A 27,767-nucleotide genomic window follows, 5' to 3' on the forward strand; every position below is an offset into this window, starting at 1 on the left:
CTGGGACTTATTCTCAGCTATATTCCCATCTATGAACTGTGAATGGGAGTGTTTAACCACATTTGTTGGACTCATGCTGTCCTGTTAAAATGGAAGTTGGAAGCTCAGTTTATCGTCTGCTGACCTTCCGGCTCAGCATTGGTGTTTGTTTTTTCCCTCCTTTTTTTCCCCCTTTCTTTCTTTCTTCTTCTTCTTTCTTTCTTTCTTTCTTTCTTTCTTTCTTTCTTTCTTTCTTTCTTTCTTTCTTTCTTTCTTTCTCTGTCTTCCTCTGAGTTAGAATGGTGCATTGTATTGCCTGGCAGCATTTAAGAGCCATTGACAGCAGACGTGGTGGGGAATCACACTGAAAGGAAGTCTCAAGGTTTTAAAGGACACATATTGTTTATTCGGCCATAGAATTGTTAAAAATAAGCATCTGAAATTTCTTATTCTGGATTGTGGTTCAACGTACAGAAGAGCAGATGATGTAAGGATATGTGCCTTTCAAAGAGCCTGTCTAAACAAGGTATTACACCCGCATATGCAGAGTGTTGTTTTGATCACATTTGGACTTGGTAAAATCACTGTGGGTCAGCCAAGAACGAAGTGATTTGATAATGAGAATTTATGTCAAAGGTCTAGGCTTTAGGTCCAACGTGGAATTTCAGCCTATTGCGTATGAGTATGAGGGGTGATTGAAAAGTTTTGAGCTCGACCAAGAAGGAACCACAACTGAATTAATGTAATGCTTTATTTTTCAGCGTTACTCCCATGGAAGTTCGCACACCCTTTCCAGCATTGCTGCAGTGCCTTCTTACCGTTCTTTATTATTTATTTATTTATTACCATAGAAGATCTTATTCTGGAGTTCAAGGAAGTCATCCACTGCAGATATGAAATCATTATCAGTATTATAGTGAGTTCAGACAAGATGCCCTTTCATGTCTGGAGACAGATCAGGGGACTAAGGTGGGTGCGGAACATGTTCAAAGCCATATTCATGAATGGCAGCCATTGGGATGATCGAAGTGTGGTCTGGAGCAGTGTCCTGGTGAAACAGAACACCTCGTCAGGGCATTCCACACAACTTCTGCTTTATTTTCTCTCTCAGTCATTACAAAAGGGAAGAATATTAGGCTCCATTGATGGTCTGTCCCTTCTGGAGATTGTCCACCATTATGATACTGTCAGCATCACAGAAGACAGAGACCATGGCCTTTCCACCACATAAGACTGCTTTGGCTTTCTTTGATGAGGGAGAACTCACATGGTTCCATTGCTTTGACAGGTGTTCAGACTCCAGTTCGACATGATGGACTCATGTACCATGGTCACTAATCTTCTTACGAAGTTATCTGGCTCTGCCTCAAAAACCGATGATTCTCTCTTTAAATCTGAAACCTTGTGCGTTTCTGATCACCCATGAGAAGCCTTTGGACCCATAATACTGAAAGTTTCATCATTCTCAGTTCTTCAGAACTGAATGAGCTCTCTCCTGACAAATCGCTACAATACTGTCTATGTGACGCTCACTAACTCTCCTGTCAGCAAGGACTATATCATGAATCTTCTGAATTCTGGGTCTTACTCCATCTTTGTCTCTTGTTCTACCCCACTTGAATTCGACTGACCTGCGTTTAACTGTAGCATCCTCCCCAAATGTCATTATCATGTCCTCATGGATCTCCTTCAGTGACATTCCCTTTTTTGTGAGATACCAAATCACTGCACACCCACCACCTTTGTCCATTTTGCCAATCTGACAAAACCATACTCGCTTCACTGAAATATTGTCTGCAACGTTGCACCCACTGAGTCTAAATTTCACACATTCTGAAGAGAAATGTTGATTTCTCAGAATGCAAAAGATGCAAAACCACACACCCTATATATATATATATATATATATATATATATATATATATATATATATAAGATATTTAAGATATTTAAGATCTCTTTTCTGAGGAAAGTTGCCAGATGAAGCACTAAGGGGAAGTCATAAATGCTGTTTAACCTCTTTACTTTTTAACATGACCTCTAACCTTGTCTCACTTTGAAAGGTCAAACTAAGGGCCCCTTCACACTTAGCATGAATGAGCACAAATGAAGCCGAATCAGCCCAAATGGGCAAAAAAGGCAAAATTCGAGATGCAGTCAGGAGGGACAAATATTCGGCCAGCCGTGTACGAATGCTGTGTGAATACCCAGAACATGGGCCGAAGCCGCCTCGACTGATTTGCGCTCATTCAGGGTGCAGCAGCTCTCTCTCTTTCTCTCTCGTGTAGATCAAGCAGTATTCAGTGCAGACACTGGATGGCGCGCCAACATCTCGGCTTTCATTACTATCCGCTGTTGCAGTCGGTGTGGTCTGACCATGGTCTACACCCAGGCGGGTGGTTCCCACTTCATCCTTGTTGCATGGGGGGGGGCAGCTTTCTTTTGCATTCTGGAGAACAGTGGCTTAGTCCAATATCTTATGGAGCAGTGAATGCTGATGAACGTAGGGAATTATGGGTTTCATCAGGGTTTGTAAAGCTTGCAAAACAGTTTGCAAACACTTTTAGGGCTGCAAATAGTTTTTCTTGTCTCAAAGAAATGTATTTGTGAATTAATTTTTTTGCGGTTGTAACACGTCTCTGAAGTTTTTTGGTTCACCACCACTCTCTGACCCAAACAATCTTCCTTTTCTTCTTTTTCTTCTTTTTCCTCTTCGTCTGCAGCAGGGTAGCTGTAACAGCAGCCTTAAGGACAGAATGTTGGGCTTCTTCCTGACACAAATTTGTTTTTGTGTTCTGTAAATCCGTCTTCTATATCGTCTGTATAGCTTCTATAGTCAAGTGTTCTGAGCACTATCTTCCACAGTGGTCAGGAAAAATCTGAATGCTGGGGACGGTTTGAGTCACCTGACATTCGCCTGGTATTTTGCCTGGAGTTGGGTGAATGTGATCCATAATTGTAAAGCGCTTTGAGCGTCTGATGCAGATGGAAAAGCGCTATATAAATGCAGTCCATTTAGTTGGTAAAAGGTCACAAAAGTGCTCTTGCCACTCTTTTGCCTAAACAGTGGCAAAAGAGTGGCAAATAGTTGTGAATCATCACAAACACCGCGGCTAACAGTCGTTAATTTTCGGCAACTCTCTATTGCAAACACTTTTGCAAACATTCTTGCGAATGTTGCTAATTGTCTCTAAGGCTAGTATCTCATGGAGCAGTGAATGCTGACGAACATTGCTGAGATACGGGTCTAAATGTTGCTAATGACAGAGGCAAACCCTGAGTTTCACCAACATTCATCAGAAAAGTTGATGAATCCAAAAATCTAAATGTTCATCAGCATTCACCACTCCGTGAGATAACTTTGTTGGTAAGGAAATATTTACTGTGCTTGACTTTGCAGATGATACTGTCATCTTTCCAGAACCAGTGGATACCCCGATTGCTGCACAGAATTTCAGTGAGGATTGGAAGTTGAATGGGAATGTCTGGGTTTGTGATTGTCCTGGATCAAGACTATGATTTGGGCTTTGAATGCCTTCCTGGAGTCCGCTATCAGAGGTGTATCTGTATGTGGCAAAAGTATCAAACGTGTTGAGATATTTACTTACCTCTGCAGTAGCATTTGTGACTTGGAGATAAAGACACACCTGGGAAGAGCTTATGGAGTCATGATGTAGGTGATACTATACCTTTGCAGGAGACCTAAGTTCCAAGTATTGATGTTTCTGTCATACTCTGGTTTTGAGGCTTGGACACTAACATTGACTCAGCTTGGTGAAAGTTCAGTCTTGCTTTGATCTATTTTCATGTATTAACATCCATCTCTGTGCCGCTTTACCATAAAACTGTAATGCAACAGACAAAAGTTGTGCCATACGCAGTTTCTCCAATCATAACCACAGATAATTATAACTTCTGATTTATCATGGTTGTCTTAGTGGATCTCTCATTTTTTTTTCTATTTTCCACAGTCACTCAGTTTGTAGGAATTGTCAAGTCCAGACAGATGCAGTACCGTACTGTTGGTATTTCATAATGATTGACTTAAATGAAGTCCAAAACATATTCAGCAACTTGGAAATAAGAACTATCCTAAGATTTAGTTTGTCCAATTACTTATGCCATCTAAAAAATGGCAGAACTGAGCAAAAATGGCTATTTTTGTTAAACCTTTTGAATTTGACCTGAATGTCTGCACTGCAACATCTTGATTGTTTCATTTCAAATCTGCTGCTGTGGTGTTCAGAGGCAAAAATCACAAAAATTGTGTCACTGCCCAAATATTTATGGAACTGTCTGTATTTGCAGCTTTTCCTTGAGTCTTCCAAAGGTTTTTGACAAATGTTCGGTTGAATGATTTGAGCTCAGTAGGATTCTGTGTAAAATAAGAACGGACAAGAGAGGAGAAGGTGGACTGAGAGCCAGGTCAAATGCATTAACTCCCATTACTCGTTTGTGCATGTGAGAAGAATGTGGTAATTGTGCCCTGTGAAGTAATGTAAGTACACGGCTGTGAACTATGTATGGTGGCAGTGAAGCGAGGGTGGGGGGGGGGGGGGGGGGGGGGGGGAGAGAGAGAGAGAGAGAGAGAGAGAGAGGAAAAGTGAATGTAGGCAAGAGAAGACAGCGAGAGAGAGAGAGGAAAAGTGAATGTAGGCAAGAGAAGACAGCGAGTGAATGTGAGAGGGCAGAGGCTGCAGAGCAGCACAGAGACTGTTAGAGTTCTCTTTAGAAATGGAGTGCGGAGGTGAGAAATAGAGGCGAGAGCTGCCGAAGACACTGGACTCATGCAAACACGTTGACCTCGGCGGTCCTGCTGCTGAACTGTCAGTGTAGGACGCTGGTAGAGTCGCCGGCTGTGTGCACCAGCCATGAAGCACTCCAACAGAACTGATTTCAAGCTGATCAGTGAGTAGAGCAAAAACGGGCTTGCAACTTGATGACTAAAATCTCAATTTTAATTGCGTAACATACAGTTAAAGAGAGCAAAAATATCTCTTGTTTGTGCAGTGTGCACAACTATCTGGTTTCCTTTTGGTTTTTGGATTTGAAATCTGATGTAGATAGATGAATTAAGATCCACTTTAACTCATCCTGTCTAACCTGAATTTTATGAAATATTCCACAGGTTTACAGAACTGTGAGTTTTATCTTCTCTGTTGTCTAATTCATGCCAAATGCCAGTGGCAGTCTCACAGATTTAGCAGGTGTCTTGGCTGGTGTGGTGTCTTTTACTTGACAGCTTGACGGAGTAGTTTGTGTGATCTTTGTTTTTGTTGGATGTGCCTTCATAATGGGATTCACCGAGTACAATTCTCCCTTCTGTGTTTGTTGTGAGCTTCCTTGGAAGAATATCAGGTCACTGGATTTGAGGTGTGTGGCGATGCAGATGTCTTTGCAGGAGAACACAGGCTCAACCCTGCATCTGAATACTTAGTATGTACGTATCATCAGGTGGTACATACTACCCAGTGGTTACTGTAGCACGCACTAGAAGTAAAGGAGTAGTAGGGACACAATTTGGATGTACTACACTGCAGCCATGTTACATGTCTTTTGACCTGCATGTTTACAAATGCATAAATTTATATTTTGCAACAGCAGACTTTTAAAAATGGTTTCTGATGCATATTTATACAATGCTAGGGCCCCTGGGAGGCGTATGTCTTCTATATTCTTTGACTTTCCCCAAGAAACTCTTCTTCTGTAGTTCCCAGGCTCCAGCTACATCATGAAATAGTGTAGTGTAGTCCATTTGTACACTATTAAGGTAGTAGATCATCTGTATACCATTTGACTAATACAAAACGCCAGTTGAGTGCTTGGATGCCCTACAGATTGTAACATACTGTTTTTTGCCTGTTATATAGTAAGTTAGTATTCAGATGCAGCCCAAGTCTTTAAAGTCTTAGTGCTTCTTGTTTTATTGTGTGATTGTGAGACTTGGATGGTAACCAGTGACCCAAAGTGACAGCTAGATGCCTTTGGTACTCTGTCTCTTTGGAGTACTCTTGGATACCGCTGGATTGACTTTGTGTCTAGCATGTGGTAACTTAGGCACGCTCAGTTGAGGAGTATCACTTTGCATGGTATTTTCTCTCTGCATGATCCAGCATGCTGCTGCTTCACTTTTGAGGACCTCAGCGGCTGGAGAAAGCCAAGGGGACACCCACGTGTTACCTGGCTGCAGTAGACATGTTGAGGTGATTTGGTTGTCTGCCTGGATGGTGTCATGTGGGAACCCGGGGATGTTCTATGATACGGTGGATGCATGCTCCCAGATTTGACTTGACTTGTGTTTGGAGACAATACCAACTGTGTTCTTCTTTCTTACTTGTGCTTCTTTGGGGTTAATGTTGCTGCACACTTTGTCCCTGCTTTGACTTTTAGTGCTGTATTCTTCTGGACACACAAGAAACTGGTGAAGATGTTCAGAATGTGGCATTAACTTGACCTTAAGACAAAGGGTCACATGAGGGCGAGGATGAGTTTTGAGTCTGGAGGTATACCAGCACATGGTGGTACAGTTTTAACAGGGTGTTCTTTCATATCTAAAGAGAACAATGGACAATTTGACAGACAGTTTGGTAGTTTCACTTGTACTTTTTGTCATAACTGTCCTTGCAGTTTCACTCAGCTCACCTTTTGTGATTGGTTGAATCCAATGGCATGTATTTACTTTTTTGTCATTGTAATTAGGCTTCCAGTCTTTGTTTTTGGTCTGCAGGTCAGATAAGATGATTTTTAAGGCCCCTTGACACTTGCGTGACTTTGATGCACGCACTATGTCGTGCAGGAGAGTAAACTTGTCATTAACAGGTGTAGACTGAACGTGAGGGGGTGCTGGCGCGTATAATTGCGCAAAGAGAATTTTGAAATGCTCAAAAAGTCTTTCACGCATAAATGTCGTGCAACAAACGTGAACTGGTAGTGAACGTTGCACGATCTACTCACCAACACCAACACTACGTGCAGCTCATCAGGTCGAGTAAAGAAGTGAACAGTGTGAGTGATTGCATCAGTGCACCGCATCAGAGCGCAGCTCGTCTGAACGATTATAATGAGATTTTAAATGTCACAAACATACTTTTACAGCTGCACACAAGAAGGAAAGAACATGCAACTGTTTTACCAAGCCATTACAAAATAAACATGACAAATAATTACCTTTTTAGATGGCTCCAAATGCGTTCTCCACCTCGTTCAGTGTGCGTGTGCGAGAAAAGCTGCGGCTGGAGCACTCCACTGTGGTTCAGGAAGCGATTCGAGCCATTTTCTACAGCCAACTCGAAGAGAAAATGATTAATCCGCTACGAAATAATTATTTTACAGACGCAGGGTCAGCCAGTGGAACAAAGTGCGGCGTCCAGCTGGGAACACAGTGGGTGGGATCGTCACGACAATGTGCATGCAAGTGCGTGGATCAAAGTCGTGCAGGTGTCAGGGGGTGTTAAGGCATCTGTTTCTGTTGAGCCATTTTCTGCCATTTTATAAATAACTAATTAATTATTTATATTCATAGATTTAAATGGACTGTGTGTCTCTCATGCATTTTGTTGTGATGCAGATCCTGAAACCGCTTTTACTTATTCTTAATATGCAGTCCTGATCTGCTCCTCTCTTGCATTGACTTTACCCCCACATGCACTTTGGATCAGAGAAAATGTGAAATGATAAATGTGTTAGGTTTCACTCTACACTTTGTTGATCTATAGTTTATACCCTGAGCGTATCGTAGATCTGAACATCACATTATTTCATTTGTTTGTTGCAGTTTTTTCCTTTTGATGGAGAGAAATCTGATTTTCAATTCTTTCTTTCTTTCTTTCTTTCTTTCTTTCTTTCTTTCTTTCTTTCTTTCTTTCTTTCTTTCTTCCTTCCTTGTGTATAGTTTTTTGTGAACATTTGTTTTCATGTGTTTCCTGTTCAAGAGAGAAACTCCCTCTGATAACTCAGAGTTGCTAGCTCAGTGTTTATTGCTTCTACAACATCTGCTTGTGTGTGTGTGTGTGTGTGTGTGTGTGTGTGTGTGTGTGTGTGTGTGTGTGTGTGTGTGTGTGTGTGTGTGTGTATTTGTATTGTGCATTTGTGCTTCGTTAATTACAATGATTTGTTCTTTTATATGTGCGTGTGTGAACGTCATGTTTGTGTGTCATAGACTGTGACACCACTTATGCAAAATTAATTCCTTGTATTATGTCAGATTTGGTATATTAGGAATCATCTCTAATTTCTGTCTGAAATTCAACCATGTTTTCCTTTTTTAACACAAAACTCTTCCATCATGTTTAAGTCACACTGGCCCCAAACCATTTGAGTCAAACGGTTATGACCTTGAATTTGACATTTCAAGTTTACCTAAGCTCAAAGTTCGTGTCACCAAAAGAAAGGTGAAATATGACTTCATATTAGTGTTTGATAGATACCTTAGGTGCACCTTTAACCGCTTCCTCATAATAATAAAAATCCCATATGTATAAGCATTGAGCCCAGGGTTTGACAGCCTGTGGCCTTGACTTTGATTTGAATTTTGACAAAATTTAAATCACTTGTACTCATTCTACCAAGCTGTGTCCAAATCAAATGAAAACATTTCTAGTTATTTTGTTCGTGCACAGACAGACACACAAGACTGAAAACAGTTGTGTGGACACTTGGTTAATACAGCCACTGGACTCTTTATGTATTTGGATGCTTAGTGGCATCAGCTCTGTTGTTGCATGTTTGACCATCCTGTTGTGAAAGTGTCGTGACACAGACCCACAACAGGGGGCGGTAATGAATGGATAATGGATAAGCCAAAAAGTAACAATTTAATGTTGTGAATCGCACAACAAAGTACAGACAATAACAATATGGTGGAATGTCAATTATACACAAGGTGACGTGTGGGCAGGCTCGAAGATAGAAGACGTCTGGCGAGAGAAGAGCCGGATCCCACACAGCTTCCACCACCAACGGATCTGAAGAACACCGGAGCCGCCAAGCCCTGCGCCCCAGGTGGCCACTGTCTTCAGCAGTCAGACCCGGTACTGCTGGCAGAGAACAGAAACAGTATTGATGAGTGCGAGTTCGCACACTCAGTAATCCCACAGTCTGTGTTTAGTTAGGAGGGAGCACCTCCACCTCCAATCACACACTCGTGCAGCTCCTGTCTAACCACTTATCTGGTTGGGGTGTGAAGCGAAGCCGTCGCTGATCACACCAAACGCCAATCCCATAGATAAGGCAAACACCACAGGAAAACGGCTGCAAAAGAGTTCAGACTATTATTCAGTTTTAAGTCAGCAGAGAAGTTACCTGAATGATAGCTGATTTCTCGGCGGGGAGGTGGAGTTGCAGGCCGGCCTTTATGGTGGTGGTGATGTGAATGAGTGACAGCTGGTGCTGATTACGAGTGACAGCTGTCACTCCCGGTTGCTATGACGCCCTCTCATGCTTGAAGCCTGCACTTCAAGCAGGGCGCCATCTGGTGGTGGTGGGCCAGCAGTACCTCCTCTTCAGCAGCCCACACAACACATCCTTTGTTGTGCTCTGTTTTATTTATGTTGTTGTGAGTAGCATGGCCAAAGCAGATGGTCAGCCCTCTGAATCTGGTCTGCTTCAGGTTTCTTCCTGTAACCAAAACATTCCTGAGGGAGTTTGTCCTCACTGCTGTTGTCAGTGTGCTTGCTCAGGGTGTGGGTAAGGTTACACCTTCCTCTTTTGAAGTATCTTGTTGTGACTTAAGTTGTGATTTGGTGCTGTATAAATAATTTGAATTCAATACCAATGCTTACGCTACACACAATATTTTGGATTCTTACCTCACAGCAGCAAGGTTCTGGGTTAAAGGCCGCCTGCCCTCCTTGTAGATCTGGAGACGTGTCAGGCAGGGCGTCTGGCATAAACTCGAGATGCACTTCCATACCAAATCAAGATGGGATTTCATACCACACCTGCTGTGGTGACTGACTCCTGAGCAAACAGGAGCAGCCAAACAAATTCATCCTTTGAGAAGGTTGAACTAAACAACATTTGGCATTTGATAAATTAACTAAATGGTTCATCGATACAGCAGTTATTTTTCTGTCAGATAATTGACTGTTTTAGCTCTCATTTTCACACACCTTTAACTCTGATCATAAAACATCTTAATTCCATGTAATCAACATTGTGCTCCCTAACATAAAGCCTTTCAAATGTGTTGATTTTTTACCATTTTTAATGCTGTAACTTATTTTATGGGCCTGCCCAACATTTCAGTCATCTTTTTGGATTTCCAATGTAAATTTCAAAATGCTCATTTGTTAGCAGTGCTGTTTATGCTGCACCTGTCGGTGCGCTCTACATGCCTTCGCCAGGGGAAAGCTGTCATCGGCTCTAAATGTGTGTGTATGTGTTTACTTTGTGAGACCACGTCCAGTATGTGTGAACTTGTGCAGACAGAGAAGAACGTCATGCTGTGAATGTTCAAGGTTCTACTCCTCTGGTTGTTATAAATAACTTGTAAGTCATTAAATAAAACAGTTGTGAAACCCGTGTTCAGTACCAGGTCTCACCTTTCTGTCCATATTGATTATCCAGCTAGTTTTTGTGTACAAGCATTCATTTTTATTTACTCTTCACCTTGTGGAAAAGTGATTTGGACAGATGGTAAGGTTATTACAAATGCAATCTTCAGGTGTAGAGTGGAAGATTTTGTGTTCACAGGTTTAACGTAGCAACGTGGCCCTCGGAAACTCTATACTTTAAACCTAGTCCACCTAGGCTGGTGATCTAGGGGTTAAAATATTTACATGTACTGCAACATGACCAAAAATGCTTATAAAACCAATACTGTATTAAAAAAATTGCTTTAATTTGAACAGACTTAAAAATCTAGTTTGACTTCTCTGCTACATCTGTGTGTGCGTGCGCTCACTCACACACACACACACACACGCACACAAACTTCATGGCTCTCTTTGTTGAAGCAGAAATATCATGAAAATAGTCAAAAAGGATGTTTTATCTAATTTAGTCTGTCTGTTGATGGATCCATTACACTCGCACATAAACAAGGGTAAACACATGCACAGGTGCATGGTGTTTATGAATTACACATGAATAAACCCACACATTTAAAAAAAATTAAAAAAAATCACAGGGACACTCAGAGTCAGCTGGTCCGTGTTCTCTCACAGCAGGAGTGCATGTGTTCAGTGATGATAGTCAGTATTCCCTACCGGACCAATTCTACAACAAAATATCCTTTTAATCACTTTCTTCTATTGACAGTGTTAATATTCTGTATTTGGGTTTGTAGTTCATCTTGTCTCTATTGTATAATATGTAACTTACCATATTTTTTCTTGTTTTCCTGTGGTGTGAGGACATAGAACCTGATAGATACAGCAATTGCTATGTAATAAGTAGAGTACAATAGTATGCAGAGCTTTTAGACACCCTGAGATAAAGATTTAAAAAAATTTACAAATATATATATATATATATATATATATATATATATATATATATATATATATAATCACTCTACCATACTCTTTAAATAACTCAACACTCCATCCTGTGTTACAAAGTCAACTAGCCGTAAAAGTGATGATTACACGTAAGTATTGTCACATTAGAGGGAGTGTTTGTTTGTTTATTTATTTATTGTTCTTACTTTTGTTTTTTTAAACCAAGACCGTGCTATAGATTTGTTTTTACTTTGATATTAAAGGCCATAAATTATTATTTCAGAAAATTGTAAATTCTCCATGGATCATCAGACTTGCATGCGTACAGCTGTATTTCTGCTTTGTATTTGTTCAGTAACGTCCCCCCCCCCCCCCCCCCCCCCCCCCCAACCTGCACTCCCACTGGTGATGCTCTGGTTAGTTTCAGGACATCAGACTGTGAAGGGGTCTTATTTGAAATTTGCTTGATGTATTAAAAGTGTGTTCCAGGTCGCCACTTGCTGCTTAATGTGTCATCATTCATAACCTGCTCTCTGTGGGATATTTAAAGGATTTAGCAGATTATGATTATGTCTCTCTCTCTCTGCATGCGATAGAGGGATGAGACCTGTTGCATAAAGTACTTCCCTTCCTGATGGCTTTACTTTAAATCTTTTTCAGTGTTTATTTGCTCTAATTTTCATTGAGCTCTCTATTTTGCACATGTGCTGAATTTTTCACCGTTTTATCTGTTTTTTGTGTTTTGTTTTTTTGTTTTGGCTTGGCGTTTTTTTTTTTTCTGGCTTCCCCTTGCTTTTGCTCAGTCTGTCTCTTTATTAAACACACACGCACACACACCCACCCACGGTTTATTACAGATGCTTTGAGGCAGGATCTACAAATCAAACTGTAAATAATCAAGTTTTGTTAATGCAGAACAGTCGCTTCTGTTGCCATGACTACCTGTTGCACATCTAAAGTGTTTCCAAGGACATCCTTGAGTGCACCTCTGCATATGCGCATGCATACGCTATTTTTGTAAGTGTGTTTGAGGTGGCTTTTGGGCAGGCTAGTGTTTGTATGACAATTGACAACAGCCAGACCAGAGTTTGCATAACTCCCGGTGTTAAATCAGTTTGCTGTACATCTCCTTGTGTTTGTGGTATAAACTGTAAACATTGTGTCACTGATTAATTTTACATGCCAAACTTTTAAACTAACTGCTTGACCAAATACTGCAAAGAGAATCACAAACACTTAATTCACAAGCAAGCAATAATGCGTGCCAAAAAGTAGTTCCAGTTGCTGTCTCATACTATCTCTGATGACAACCTGTGTGGATGCCCTGTATTTGTGTTGCACCAGTTATACAGCTTCATGATGAAGTGATATACGGTACTCCTGGAAAGTATTCACAGCGCTTCACTTTTTCCACATTTTGTTATGTCACAGTGTTATTCCAAAATGGTGCAAATTGATTTTTCCCCTCAAAATTGTACTCACAACACCCCATAATGACAGCATGAAAAAAAGGTTTTTGAAATTTTTGCAAATTTATTAAAAATAATAAAAACTAAGAAATCACATGTACATAAGTATTCACACCCTTTGTTCAATACTTTGTTGATGCACCTTTGGCAGCAATTACAGCCTCAATACAAGTCTTCTTGAATATGATGCCACAAGCTTGCTGCACCTATCTTTGGGTAGTTTTGCCCATTCTTCTTTGCAGCACCTCTTAAGCTCCATCAGGTTGGATAGGGAGTGTCGGTGCACAGCCATTTTCAGATCTCTCCAGAGATGTTCAATAGGATTCAGGTCTGGGCTCTGGCTGGGCTACTCAAGGACATTCACAGAGTTGTCCTGAAGCCACTCCTTTGATATCTTGGCTGTGTGTTTAGGGTCATTGTCCTGCCGAAAGATGAACTGTCACCCTAGTCTGAGGCCAAGAGCACTCCGGGAGCAGGTTTTCATCCAGAATGTCTCTGTACATTGTACATTCATCTTTCCCTCAGTCCTAACTAGTCTCCCAGTTCCAGCCACTGACAACCATCCCCACAGTATGATGCTTCCACCACCATGCTTCACTGTAGGGATGGTGCAGCCCAGTCTCATGTATTTTTTTCGTGCTCCCATGACAAAATGAGTCAAATTTTCGTGACGGGGCTTTTTTTTTTAACTCACTATTCCTAACCTTACTCCCACCCCCAACCCTAACCTTAACCATAACTTAATCTTACTCCTTCCCCCCACCCTAACCATAACACCCCCCCCCCCCCCCACTTCACTTTTAATTTCGTGCAGCCATCACGGAATGAACGAGAATTAATTTGTGCTGCTTTGACGAAAATGAGGCACTTTTCGGCACATTATCACAAACCAATAGATTAATGTATATTTCATGCTGCTGAATCACAACTTGCCGTGAGACCAGGTTGGATGGTGCCTGGTTTCCTCCAAACATGATTCCTGATGTTCACTCCAAAGAGTTCAGTTGTCATCTCATCAAACCATACCATTTTGTTCCTCATGGTCTGAGAGTCCCCAGGTGCCTTTTGGCAAAGTCTAGGTGGGCTGCCCTGTGCCTTTTACTAAGGAATGGCTTCCATCTGGCCACTCTACCATGCAGGCCTGATTGGTGGATTCCTGCAGAGATGGTTGTCATTCTGGAAGTTTCGGCTCTCTCCACAGAGGAATGCTGGAGCTTTGACAGAGTGACCATTGGGTTCTTGGTCACCTTCCTGACTACGGCCCTTCTCCTCCCATCACTCAGTTTAGATGGGCAGTCAGTTCTAGGAAGAGTTCTAGTGGATCTAAACTTTTTCCATTTATGGATGATGGAGGCCACTGTCCTCACTGGAACCTTCAAAGCAGCAGCAATGTTTTTGTACCCTTCCCCAGATTTGTGTCTTGAGACAATCCTGTCTCGGAGGTCTGCAGATAATTCCTTTGACTTCATGCTTGGTTTGTGCTCTGACATGCACTGTCAACTGTGGGACCTTATATGTAGACAGGTGTGTGCCTTTCCAAATCATGTCCAGTCAACTGAATTTACCCCAGGTGGACTCCAATTAAGCTGTAGAAACATTTCAAGGATAATGGTGGAAACAGAATGCACCTGAGCTCAATTTTGAGCTTTATGGCAAAGGCTGTAAATATTTATGTACATGTGATTTCTTAGTTTTTTATTTTCAATAAATTTGCAAACATAAAAAAAAAAAATCACATTGTCATTATGGGGTATTGTGTGTAGAACGTAAAGGTAAAAAGAATTGTCATTGAGTAATCAAGTTAAAAAACCAGGTGTGTACCCTGTAAAATGCAGTGCACTTGAGCTTTTGCCAAAGTGGAGGAATATTTTAGAAGTACCCCGAGCACACTCCATTCAGCTTAAGGGCCATTTAAAAAAAGTGATTGTTACATCCTTTGCATCTGTCACCGGAAGAAAGTTGCTTCCTGGAAAAGGTTCCTACAGAAAAGGGTTGTCAGTTTAAGTGGCATTCTTCCTCATGATGTACAATACAGTTTATCTACCTGGCAGCTCAGGCACCAGTGTCCATTAGTCGTGGGTTTGCAGAGATGAGAAGTTTTCATGTATGTGTAAACAGACAGACTAATGGACCTGAGTGAAAACCAAACATACAGGAACTAGCTGTGGATCAATGCTGTTTACATGCAGAGCGTAAAATGTCCAGATCTTGTCGGTGTGAGGACAGATTGTTTGGTTCACGTGGGATCAAGAGTGGGAAGCTTGAAGTATTCCGCTTCATCTCTGGAGTTATGAGCTTTGTGTTGCGATTAGACTTCTCTTAATCATTCTTTGTATGTCTGCATTAATTTCACAAATGTAAAATTCATTAACTGTGTTTTTCTTTTCATCCAGAGCGTCAGCTGGCCAACAGTATGAACAGCAGCAGCTCCCTTCCTCCCAACATCAGCGGGATCAGTAAGGAGCTGGCGGAGCTTCGCCACCTTGTTCAGTTCCCTGAGGAGATTGCTTGTATTCTTACCGAGCAGGAGCAGCAGCTGTACCAACGGGTGGGACGAACAAGTACAAATACACCTTAGCTTGGAAACAAAGAAAATAATTTTACCGTTTGTTTTCACTTTACTTATTATTATTACCTGCTTTACTGTTTGTCCATCTGCAGGTCTTTCCATTGGACTACCTCTGTTTCCTTACTCGAGACCTGAGCAGTCTCGAGTGTCACACCAGACGCCACCCTGACCTCAAGGCCTCGCTGTCAGCACCCGCAATGCCCACTAGCAGTGCACAGCGACGGAACGCTGTGGAGGACCTGGTGGCACGGTTCAACGAGGTGAGTCAATTCAGTGTGGTCTTTTTTTTTTTATTATTAAATGTGTACTGAGGGAAAATGTCCGATGCACCACTGATGGGATCTTTATAGCTTCAAGGTGTTAACATATTTTATATATATCTTGTGTCAGGTCAGTTTTGGAAATAAACACTGCATTTACCACAATGCTGAAATCCCCTGGGTTCTGGTTGGCAACCACCCTGGCAGATAACGGGACCATTCCCTCCTCCCAAAAGTAGCCATCTATCAGGCAGGTGATATGTGTGCATCTCCTTGACCTTTTCCTGTTGCTGAGTTCCTCAGTATAGAGGCACCTGCTTCCTGGATCGTGTTCAGGGTAGTGCAACACATGGCCATAGTGTTATCGTAACATTTTCACACAATGTATGTAGTGCTCTTCATCACACACAAAGTCCGGTTATACGCAAGAATGAATCCAGAGAGGCAGAGTACAGAAGATGTCCACTCATCACCATGGGTCACTAGCTAATATCCAGGTCTGACAACCATACAGTAAAACTAGAAGGATTAGGACCTTAAAGATTGGAATCTTTGATCTTCTGCAAAGGTATCGCTATTACTAGCAGCAGAAACTACAACATTTTGGTCTTGTGCCACCTTTCATTGAGCTTGACCCAACATCCAGGTGCCTTAGTGTTGAGGAACCCAGATGTCCAAGGAGATGCCCACATGTAACCTGACTGGAGCAGGTTACATGTGGGCTACTTTCAAGAGGTGTGGATGCACCAAGGGTCTGCCTGGGTGGCTGTCTGGGTGTAATTTTTTTTCCTAATTTTTTGACACCTCAGATCCTACCATACCATGTGCTATCTGCCGTAGCACATGTTCTGAGGGTCTCTGTATTGAGAAAGAAACATTAGGTGAATAAAAATCATTAGAACAACATATGTTCTCACAACATAGCCATTCTTCAGGAAGTGTTGTGTAAGTATAAAAAAACTAAGCGGTAGAATTTATCTTGGCAAGACTTTGTCAACTTTCTGAGGTGTTGTGGGCACAGGGATTTAGCATTGATATTTTTCTTCAATAATTTTTCTCCTGTTGTGTTTGGTAAATGGGTTATATAACTTAGAAACTGCAGCTGATGCACACAATGTGTATACATAAGGTGCACAAATTTACAGTCAAGCACATTTGCCAAAGTTTCTTTTCCCTGTCTTTGTGTCTTTTACAGTGATTGACTGAAAATAAACAATCACAATATTGTACTGTTGTAAGTGAGCAGCAGGGAGAGGGGGATGGATTGGCAATGATGATGTCATTGTTAAGGTCAGCTGGTTTTCATTTATGTCAGCAAGAACAAAGCCATAGAAAAATATTTTCCCAAATGGGCATTGTAACCATATATGGCCACAATGAACCCGAGTCAAAGACAGGAGTGATTCACCAGGAGAGGACACTGATAAAACCTTTAAGTGGCTTCTCGAGTTGGATGTTGAATGTCGATGTTCATAAATAAAAAACACTATGTGTTTTATCTTTGTGTCAGGTGTTACTTTTTTAATTTTACGATTAAGGACAGTGTTGTGTGAAGAATTTATTAATTGCAAAAGGGAGTTAAATGAATGTTGCTCCTACGGTGAATTTTAAACTTTCTTCTTCACACATTTTACAACATGCATATAGTATAGGTATTGTTAAGATGCCCCCCACCCTTCCCAATCCAACCAAAAAGTCAGTGACAGTTACATTTCAATTGTTTACTACATACAGTACTTGTTAATTCACATATTCAATATATACTAGAGAGAAATAACATTTTGTTGAAATAACAGCAGTCATCCTTATAATGGAATGCAGTTCTAAATTTAAAATATTTGGGAATTGGGAAAATTTGGAAATTTGGCGTAATATATGTATATCAAATAAAAAAAAGTGTCTCCTCTATGTTCCTTTATGATCTCGTCCAAAATGTTGGATTTTGTCTGTTTCTGAGTTTCGTCAGGTTCTGCTTTCTGAATAGAGTAGCTTGACAAGGAAATTGGTTGATTTCACTCACACTAGCTTACACTATCAAAATATCCTAAAGGGAAAAATAAATACCATACTGGGATGAATATAAGACAGTTTTATTGCATTAGGAGAGGCTTTATCTTAATAAAGAGCAGCAGAATCTCACCACGTTGTGCACTTTTTATTTCTGCCTTGCTCTACCTTGGACATGACTCCATAACGGACTAGTTGTTCATGCACATTATGAAACAACTCCTTGTTTTATTTAAGTCTGGCCATCGTAACCATTAAAAGATTTCATTTTGTAATGACCTCTCATGGTTACTAAGGTAACACGTGACTAAAGTTGCATACAGTATAACTGACAACAACTGCAGAATATAGAGATATTAAATTAATAGGTTTCTGTGTCATTTCTCCCAAGTCTGATACATAACATTTTAAACAAATGTTTTAATTTCTCAAATATGTTTGATGGTGTGCCAGCGGAGTTGTTTTTCAGGATTGCATGACAAAAGATTCATGCTGCAGCAAAGTGTGAGCACTTTGGACTGCTTTGATGCGGTCCTGAGTGTTTAGCTTTGACAGGGACACTATTCAGTTTGTAGTAGTTATCCGTCAACCTTTGTTATATAACTCTTGTATCAAGGGGATACTGACTCTCATCGTTCAACTAATAACACAGTCACACAGGGAGACCGACCGATGGACACATACACAAACATCCAAGAGGGATTAGAGTGTTCCCGTTCAAGTTATGGGTATGTGTAGGCTTCACTGCCAAGCTAGTATCACTAACACCTATGTGAGGGAGAGGTTTGTGTTTTTGGATAGCTGTAGTCTGGCTCACTTTTCTTTTGTCTGCTATCTCTTATCCACAGCTCTGCTTACATGTTTCTCTTGTGATTATCAGAGGAGAGTTTGAAGCTCTACTCTGCATGGAACGGTTGCAATTTTAAAAAGTCATGCTGCAGTTTGTGACCTCAGCTGCAGACGTGGACTTGCATGATGTTCTAATTGAAAACGGGTGACTGGTGGCACAGTTTTAGATAATCACGTACATCACAATCTGCATAGAACAGAGGAGTAACAGGTGATAGTCTGGAGGTCTGCTGGGTTGTTTGACAGTTTGCCTGAAGGGTTCAGGTTTCTACCTCATTCCACAGAATGTGGTTTGCAGTATCCCCAGTTTTGATTTCTCTCTCTCTCTCTCTCTCTCTCTCTCTCTCTCTCTCTCTCTCTCTCTCTCGTAGTGAAAAAGTAAAAATAAAAGGAAACAGTAATTATTTAATTTAATATTTTTTCTTTTCATTTTATTTTATTTACCTTTTTATATTTATATTTATGCATTTGATGTCCTATTTTTCCTTAGCTAACTTACACATCTACTTAAATCCTTATTTTCTAACTTCCTGTTGACCTGTTGACTTACTTCAGTTTAACATATGTGAAATATGTGAAATGGATTTCTAATCATTGCTTGTGATTTGAAGCACTTTGAGCCAACTCTTGTTGTCTTTAAATGCGGTATAGAAATAAAATGGCTTGACTTTTGTTGTTGTTGATACAACGAAATTGCCAGTATGTATAAAACAAGACTTCTTTACAATGGGTGTATCAGTAGGGAAAGAAAAACTGAAATTATGTGAGTGGTTAGATTCACCTTTTTTCTTTTTTCTTTTTGTTCCAATGAAATGGACAGTATGTATAAAATAAGTATTTTGTAACACTTCATATTCAATTTTCATGTCTAAAGAAAATAATAAATGTGGTGTTTAATATACAGATATTTTGAAAATGTTTTTTTTTATTATTATTTTAATGTGTATATATTTCTAGAGTCTAAAAAGGAACTGCTGTCTCAACAAAAAAATGATGTAACAATTTGCATAGATTTTTAAAAGTTATTTCTACTTATTTTTTTCAACTTTCAACTGAGTTAATGCTACAAGTCTTCTCTAGTTAAGTTGAAATAACTTTAGTTAAGTTGAAATAACATAAGAACAATCTATACATCACGTTTTCTCATTGAGAAAGTGGTTCATTTTTTACAGACTGGAGAAACCTCGGCATTTAGGTGCATAGATGAGTCCATGACCCCAGATTGTTAATGTTATAACTCAGGGGTGGGCAACTTGTTCCAAAAAGCGCCAAGAGGGTGCAAGTTTTCTTTGCAGCCACTCACTCCACCAGGTGATTTCAAGGATTAACTGATTCCACCTGCTCAGAGTGATATGGAGTCAGTGGCTGCAAAGAAAACCTGCACCCTCTTGGCCCTTTCTAGAACAAGTTGCCCACCCCTGTTATAACTCCAAGGCAATAATTGCTTTATCTTGTAACTCACCAATTTTTAAAGAGATATAATGAGGACAAAACCATTAACATTTCTTCGCCCTCAGTGTGTTAATTGTGCAAAAGTTCTATCGCAAAATGCAATGAAGCCATCACTATTGCGCAGGCATGTAGAGACCAGTCATCCCCATTTGAAAAATAAACCACGTGAATACTTTGAGCATCAGCTGAAACTATTATCTGCAAGTAAAAGTTGTATTGCAGAGACAGACACTGCCAACAGGAACCGGCTGCGAGCATCATACATAGTCAGCTATAAACTTGCTAAAACTAACAAGTCACACACTATAGTGGAGGATTTAATACTCCCTGCTGCCTCAGATATGGTTGGAGCAATGTTGGGGGAAAAGGCAAAAAAGACTATACGGACTATCCCGTCATCGAACAACACAGTTTCTCGACGCATCAGTGCTATGGCTGAGGACGTTTTGAAACAGCTTCTTCAGCGGGTAAGAGGCAGCGAGTATTACTCTCTACAGCTGGATGAGTCCACAGATATTGCTGGCCTTGCACACCTCCTTGTATACGTGTGTTACATACATGAAGGGACAGTAACAGAGGACATGCTGTTTTGTAAACCTCTTGAGGAAAGGACCACTGCACTTGACATTTTTCAAAAGCTGGATAACTTTGTGAACACAAACGGCCTAATGTGGGATAGATGTGTGGGTATATGCACAGATGGCACACGGGCAATGACAGGTAGACATGGGGGTGTGGTGACACGCATTCAAGCAGTGGCACCAGATGCCACATGGGTACACTGCAGCATCCACCGTGAGGCGCTGGCTGCAAAGGGAATACCTGCTCACCTCAAGAATGTTTTGGACATCACCATAAAGATGGTCAACTTTGTGAAAGCCAGGCCCATGAACTCGCGCTTGTTTGCTGCGTTGTGTAATGAAATGGGCAGTGAGTATGAGACGCTGTTATTACACACAGAGGTGCGCTGGCTTTCAAGAGGCAGGGTATTAACTCGCTTTTTTGAGTTGAGAGATGAACTTAGTTTTCTTCAGTAAACATGATTTTGCCCTGTCAGAACATTTGCACAACGAAGAATTTCTCACTAGTCTGGCTTATCTTTGTGACATTTTTTCACATCTGAATGAATTAAATCTTGGATTACAAGGGCTAACTGTAACAATATTCAATGTTCAAGATAAAATTGAGGCCATGATCAAAAAGGTAAAACTCTGGATAAACTCCCTTGAGTCAAACAATACCGAAGTTTTCCCAGTGTTGCATGAGTTTTTGTGCTCAAACGAACTCAGACTGAGAGGCTGCGTGAAAGCAGAGATGAAGGCGCACCTTGGCGCACTGTCTGCAGAGCTGCGCAGATATTTTCCTGAGGCGGACGGGTCAAACGAGTGGATACGTCATCCATTTAGTGCCGTGACCACGTCTGTATCAACAGCGGAACAGGAGAGCCTTATTGACATTGCAACAGATGGATCGCTAAAAGCAGAATTTAATCAGAAGACACTGACTGACTTTTGGATTGGCCTGCGCGTGGAGCAACCTGCACTTGCAAAGCGCGCTATTAAGACTCTCATACCATTCGCAACTACGTATTTGTGTGAAAGTGGATTTTCCACACTGACGAACATGAAAACAAAATACAGAGCCAGACTTAATGTTGAAAATGACTTGAGACTCAGCCTTTCACACATTGAGCCTAACATTACTGAGCTGTGTGCATCCAGTCAAGCCCACGCTTCACATTAAACATTGGAGTTTTCCATTGCATTATAATTGTTCACATTGTGGTTTAAATTGTTTTAATTAAGGCAGATACTGAAATGAGGCTTCAGTAGGTTTTGTTAATAAGTGCCTCAAAGGTTCAGCCCACTAAATCTGAAGTTAATAAAACATTTGTTATTCTAATAAATGATACACACAAATGTGTCTGTATATTATGGTATATATATGATGTAATTTTATGTGGTTGATAAAACTTAAATGACATGTCAAGTCCGCCGGTGACAGGGGGTACATGACTGAAACTCAAATGCCCAAAGGGGTACTTGTCTTGAAAAGGTTTGGGAACCACTGATCTAAATCATTGTCCCTCTCACTGAGCTTTCCAGGGAAATTCTGCAATCCACAAACGTGTGTGCCACATTTGCTCCAAATCGGGTTGAAAAATCACATCCACTGATCTTGACCTTTTGACCACCACCAATAAAGCAGAGCTGCTCATTTCAGTGTGGCCTTTTCTTGTGGCCAGCCTAAGGCACACCTGTGCAATAATCATGCTGTCCAATCAGCATCTTGATATGCCACACCTGTGAGGTGGGGTGGATTGTCTCGGCAAAGGAGAAGTGCTCACTAACACATATTTAAACAGATTTGTGAACAATATTTTGAGAGAAATAGGTCTTTGGTGTATATAGAAAATATTTTTAGGTCTTTGAGTTCAGCTCATGAAAAATGGGAGCAAAAACAAAAGTGTTGTGTTTATATTTTTGTTCAGTGAAGTTTAACAAATTTAAGAGGTCCTGTGGCACGTTCCTTAATATTTTTTATTATTATATCTATTTCTTGATGGCTTTCCCAGAAATTAAAGCAACAAATAAACTCAAAAAATAAAAGAATAAATGCCAGTAATAAAAAGTACACTACAGCAGTGCACAAAAATCCCAAAGAGCTGATAATGCAGATTAAAGTTGGAACTTATCTTTCAGTGTGACTTTTTATGTTTTTTTCCCCCTCTTCAGGAGGCATTAGTTGAGGTGAGATATATACTTTTAAAACATGGAAGCTCATCTAGACGTGCCTCACTTGGACAGAGGGTCTTTGTCTGCATGTGTTGTGTCATTTATCTGTACCTGTGTAAATCACTGATAGGTCAGCGGTGTTAAATGAATTAGTGTTTGAACTGTACAAGTTAATCAGTGTTTTAAGTTAAACCAAAGCTCCTCGTGTGATAAAGAAGTTCTTTGGTGTGCATTAAGATGTGTTGATGCGCTTGTCTGTGCCTTTGTGGCTTTATTTAGTCCCTGTGAAGTCAAACTGTGTTGGGCTTTGCACATACTTACATAACCAGTCATAGATCTGTGGGCCAGGGGATGTTTTCACTGCCTGCAGGGAGTTGTAGAGTTTCAGGTGTGCGTGCGTGGATGAATTCATGACCGTCTGTCACATCAAACAGCACACCCGTATGTGAAAACAAAGCAGCAAGTCTTTTCCTCTATTTTGTGTCTGTGTGTCGAACATTGTGAATTTGAAAGGAAACTGTCGTGATACATATCTGCTTGTGCCATCGTGTTGTTCATGCGTGTGCGTGAAGGCAGTCCGTGTGGAGACAGAGTGCAGCTGATAGATATCTGATCTCATTCTTTCTTGTGCATGTGTGGCCAGCTGGCTGCATACGCAACCGTCATTTTGTCTGTGGTTATCATGTACTCTTTTACTGAGCCGACTCGCTGAGGTACGCACCTTCTAAAAACCTTTATGCTCAGAAATCACACCGTTGATTTGTCGCACTTCTCCTCTGAACTGCTTGGGCAATTTCCACCAAAGTTGTTGTTTGCATGTAGGTTGACCCCACGATTGCTGTTAAGGTTTTTTTTTTTTTTACGTGAACATCAGTGTTAAAAGGTCAAAATGTAGAGTTATCTGTTTGTTCCCCTGCTCCTGCAAGGTCCTGTGGCTGATATCTACCAGGTTTGGTATGTAGATGACAATCGACCGCAGAATTGCACTTAAATTGTTTGTTCTGGCAAGTGTCAAGGTCATTGTGCTCACAGGCATAAATTCTGCCTTTTTTCACTCCGTTGTCCACCAAATGTGGCACATATATCTGGGTGGCTTCTATATTTGCCCAGGCAACATAAAATTTACCAAAGGTAAAAATCATTTGAGTCAAGGTCATTAGGTTCAAAGGTAAAAGTGGAATTTTTTTCACTCCAGTTTGCACAACACTGGACACACACGGAGGCAGGTTCTGGAATTGCCCCGGAGAGGTCAACTTTTCCAGTCATTTGAGACAGAAATATTGTGGCCAAAGGTCAACGTTTAAAGTTTTCTCTCTGATTTGGTGGTTGGCTCCAGAATTGGCCAGCAAGGTAAAATTTACCAAAGTTCAATCGCTCTGCTTATTGGTGTACTCCTCATAGGTGCTTTTGCCGATTTGTACCAAACTTGGTATGTCAGTGAAAGGTAACTCTGATACTGTCCTTAAAGAACTTAAAGAGTCAAGGAATTTGATTTTCAACATGATTTGGGCCAAATGTAACACATCATTTGGTTGAAGGTCAATGTCTTTGAGGTCAAATGTCAGATTGCCGTAGACCTCACTGTCTTCTTGCCCATGGGTCTTATTGCCTAGTGCGTACAAACAACATATTTTCATGTAGCTACAAAGTATGTTGTGATCAAATGCATATGAGATATTTTCTAGACTGTGAGTAGACTGTGAGTAGATGGCTGCAGAGTTTCTGTCTTCTTTGCAATGAATGCTGGTGTTCATCAGGGATGCTTTCTGGGATGTCACTAATTCCATAGAATGTTTGTGGAATTGAGGAACTTGGGTGCCTATTTCAGCAGAGAAAGTTCACTGACCTCGACTTTGGGGATGACGCTATAATTCTGTGGAATAAATGAATTTGTTGAGTTACTGAATGCTTTGCTTGAAAATTTATGTCAGCATTATAAGGAAATCTTTAAAAGTGGTCTGCTTGAGGTTTCTTCCTGTTAAAAGTTTTCATTGCTACTGTCACTAATGTGCTTGTTTGTGGTGTGTGGAACCTCTTTGTATATAGCACATTGAGATGATTGCTGTTGTGATTTTATTCTATATGAATGAATAAAGTTGAAGTTATTTGATATATGATTAAAAAAAATGGACAGGTTCCCTGCGAAGTTTGCACACAACTGCTGCTGGAGAAATGTCTGGCTTTTTATGCCAACGTCCCATTATGTTTTTAATGGAGGAGGGATGCTTTTTTTGTTAATGTTTAAATGAATGCTTGCTTTTTTTCAAATCATAAACCTGACAGAGAAGATGAGTGAGTAATTGAGCTGGACAGTGATTGTCATTTTCAGGAAAATATGGCAGTGCACATACTGTATATTGTACATTCCACTTTAATAGTATGCAGTGGCTGAAATAGTAAAAAATAAATAAATAAATAAATAAAAATGTGTGTTAAATGATTATAATTCCTGAATGGTTAATGCGATGGATTAGTTCAAGATTTTGGATTAAGCCTGAAAATGTACACTACAAGAACATCTTGATTGTTTCTTTATCTCCACCACATTGTCATACAGAATTTTAAAAATTACAATTTCAATTCACTTCACTTTAATCAGCTTATAAAGCACCAAATCACAACAAAAGCCACTCAAGGGGCCTCACTCAGAACATCCATCCATCCATCCATCTTCTACCGCTTAGTCCAATTAAGGGTCGCGGGGGGCTGGAGGCTATCCCAGCAGTCATAGAGCGCGAGGCGGGGTACACCCAGGACAGGACGCTAGTCTGTCGCAGGGCCACAAATAGACAAACAAACACAGACACACCCACACACACACCTACGGACAATTTTAAAGATTCCAATCCACCTAACCCGCATGTCTTTGGATGTGAGAGGAAACCGGAGCACCCGGAGGAAACCCATGCAAACATGGGGAGAACATGCAAACTCCACACAGAAAGGCCACGGGAATCGAACCCACAACCTTCTCGCTGTGAGGCAACAGTGCTAACCACTAAGCCACCGTGCTGCCCTCACTCAGAACAGTTAAATATAAAATTTAAAATAAGTAAAAATAAAAAAAAATTCAAATACATAATTAAAAACACAAGTAAAAAAATAAAACAGATAAAAAATAAATAAAAAAATAGTTAGTCATAAGAAAGAGAACTAAAAATAGGTTTTAAGTACTGACTTAAAAATGTCCAAGGACTCCGATTGCAAAATGTCTCACTGTCTAAATACATATGGACCTAATTATCGACACTGTTGTACCGACAGGTGAGTTCTTGGGTGACGTGGCTGATCCTGACTGCTGGTTCCATGGAGGAGAAGAGGGAGGTTTTCTCCTACCTGGTCCATGTGGCTAAATGCTGTTGGAACATGGGAAATTATAATGGCGTCATGGAGTTCCTGGCAGGACTCAGGTTTTATGAAGAAAACAAAAATGAAAAAGTCACCTTCATTCAGACATGCAATCTTTTGTACATTTATGCAGCACAGTGTACATACACAACTGATCTCTGTGGTTTCTTCTTCTCTCTCTCTCTCTCTCTCTCTGTCTCTGTCTCTCTCCCTCTCTCTCTCGCTCGCTCGCTCGCTCTGCCAGGTCAAGGAAGGTGCTGAAGATGTGGCAGTTTATGGACCAGTCTGACATCGAAACAATGAGAGGCCTGAAGGATGCCATGGCACAGCACGAGTTGTCATCTGAATACAAAAAGCTTATCACCAGGGCTCTCAACATCCCAGGATGCAAGGTCCACGAGTTAAATGATGTTTTCTGTTGGGTTAATTATGCTTTTTGATTATTCACAACTGATCATGAGCAAAAAGACAAACAACAACAACAAAAAAGTAACACCGTGTGTTTTTCCCGCAGGTGATACCATTCTGTGGAGTTTTTCTGAAGGAGCTGAGTGACGCGTTGGATGGATCATCAAGCATCATTAGCCTTAAGCCACCTGTATATAACACTGAAGACTCCCTGGAGGTACATGAAACAGGCGTACCCACATTTTATTCAGAAGCTTTAGCAATGTATGAATTTATGAGATGCTTCACATGACTGCATTTCCCAACGCATATATGAAGCAAAACGTCCACTGTGACACCGACAATATCTCGATATATTGATTTTGCAGAGTGTTAACTTCAGTATGACTAGAGATCTCTAAAGATTGTTCCTTTTTTGTGACAAGAAAGTGCGCCTGGTACATTTTTTACAATGTGCACAATTTACTGGTTCACTCGTGTTTATTGGTCAGTCCATTTGAGATGTTCCACAGTGCGTTCCACATCCGGTAATCTGGTCATCCCTGGACAACCTGAACTGTGATACAGTATCCTGTTTGTGTCAGACATTGTTTTAGTTTTATACATCATACTGTGTTGTTGTCACCTCTCTAGTTCGTCTCTAACTACGGCGGGCAGCACAACTTTATGTTGCGATCGGGTCCAGATGGTCTTCACGCCCCAGACAAAGAGGCGACTGTCAATAATATTCTTCAGATTATCAGGTACACCGCATCCTATTACAGCGTCTTTTCTATACGTCTGCTGATATTCCATCCATTGCACCCCTCTTTTTTTAATCTCTTACTTTCCACTTCTCAGGTCTTGTAATCGTAGTTTGGAGATCGAGGACCTCGATGACTCACCCACAAGTCCTCCTTCTGGTCCACCTTCTCACACATTCAGAAACAACTCTCTCAGGGACCGGAGCCTCAGTCAGTCAGTATCCATCATTATCCCTCTGTTGTTTGGCATTTCAGCTTTATTTATATTTTGTTGACTACGAAGGCAGCGTTCTTTTCCAGCCCCTTGATATTTCATATTTTTAAATTTGTTTGCCATTTCAAATACAAAACGTAAATCAGGCTTCTCAATATAAACATTTCTAAAATTATCTTTTTTAGACTCAAACCCAAAGCAGATCTCTACAACTTGATATCAATTAATTAAATATAAAAGCCAAGATGATGGGTTGCATAAGTAATCAGCCCCTTTGGTATAATACCCATAAA

The 27,767-nt window shown here is 40.7% G+C and overlaps 1 protein-coding gene across 1 annotated transcript in view; it reads left to right on the top strand.

Annotated features, from left to right (window-relative positions):
* plce1 (phospholipase C, epsilon 1) overlaps window positions 1–27,767 on the top strand; it is a 255,535-nt gene that overhangs the window by 163,823 nt on the left and 63,945 nt on the right. The window contains 7 exon segments of the mRNA XM_034193802.1: window positions 15,283–15,437; window positions 15,551–15,718; window positions 26,026–26,171; window positions 26,354–26,501; window positions 26,624–26,734; window positions 27,151–27,260; window positions 27,358–27,474. Of these exon segments, the coding sequence (XP_034049693.1) occupies window positions 15,283–15,437; window positions 15,551–15,718; window positions 26,026–26,171; window positions 26,354–26,501; window positions 26,624–26,734; window positions 27,151–27,260; window positions 27,358–27,474 (955 nt within the window).

Source organism: Thalassophryne amazonica, chromosome 18 (genome assembly GCF_902500255.1).
Source record: "Thalassophryne amazonica chromosome 18, fThaAma1.1, whole genome shotgun sequence".
Classification (NCBI taxonomy): Eukaryota; Metazoa; Chordata; class Actinopteri; order Batrachoidiformes; family Batrachoididae; genus Thalassophryne; species Thalassophryne amazonica.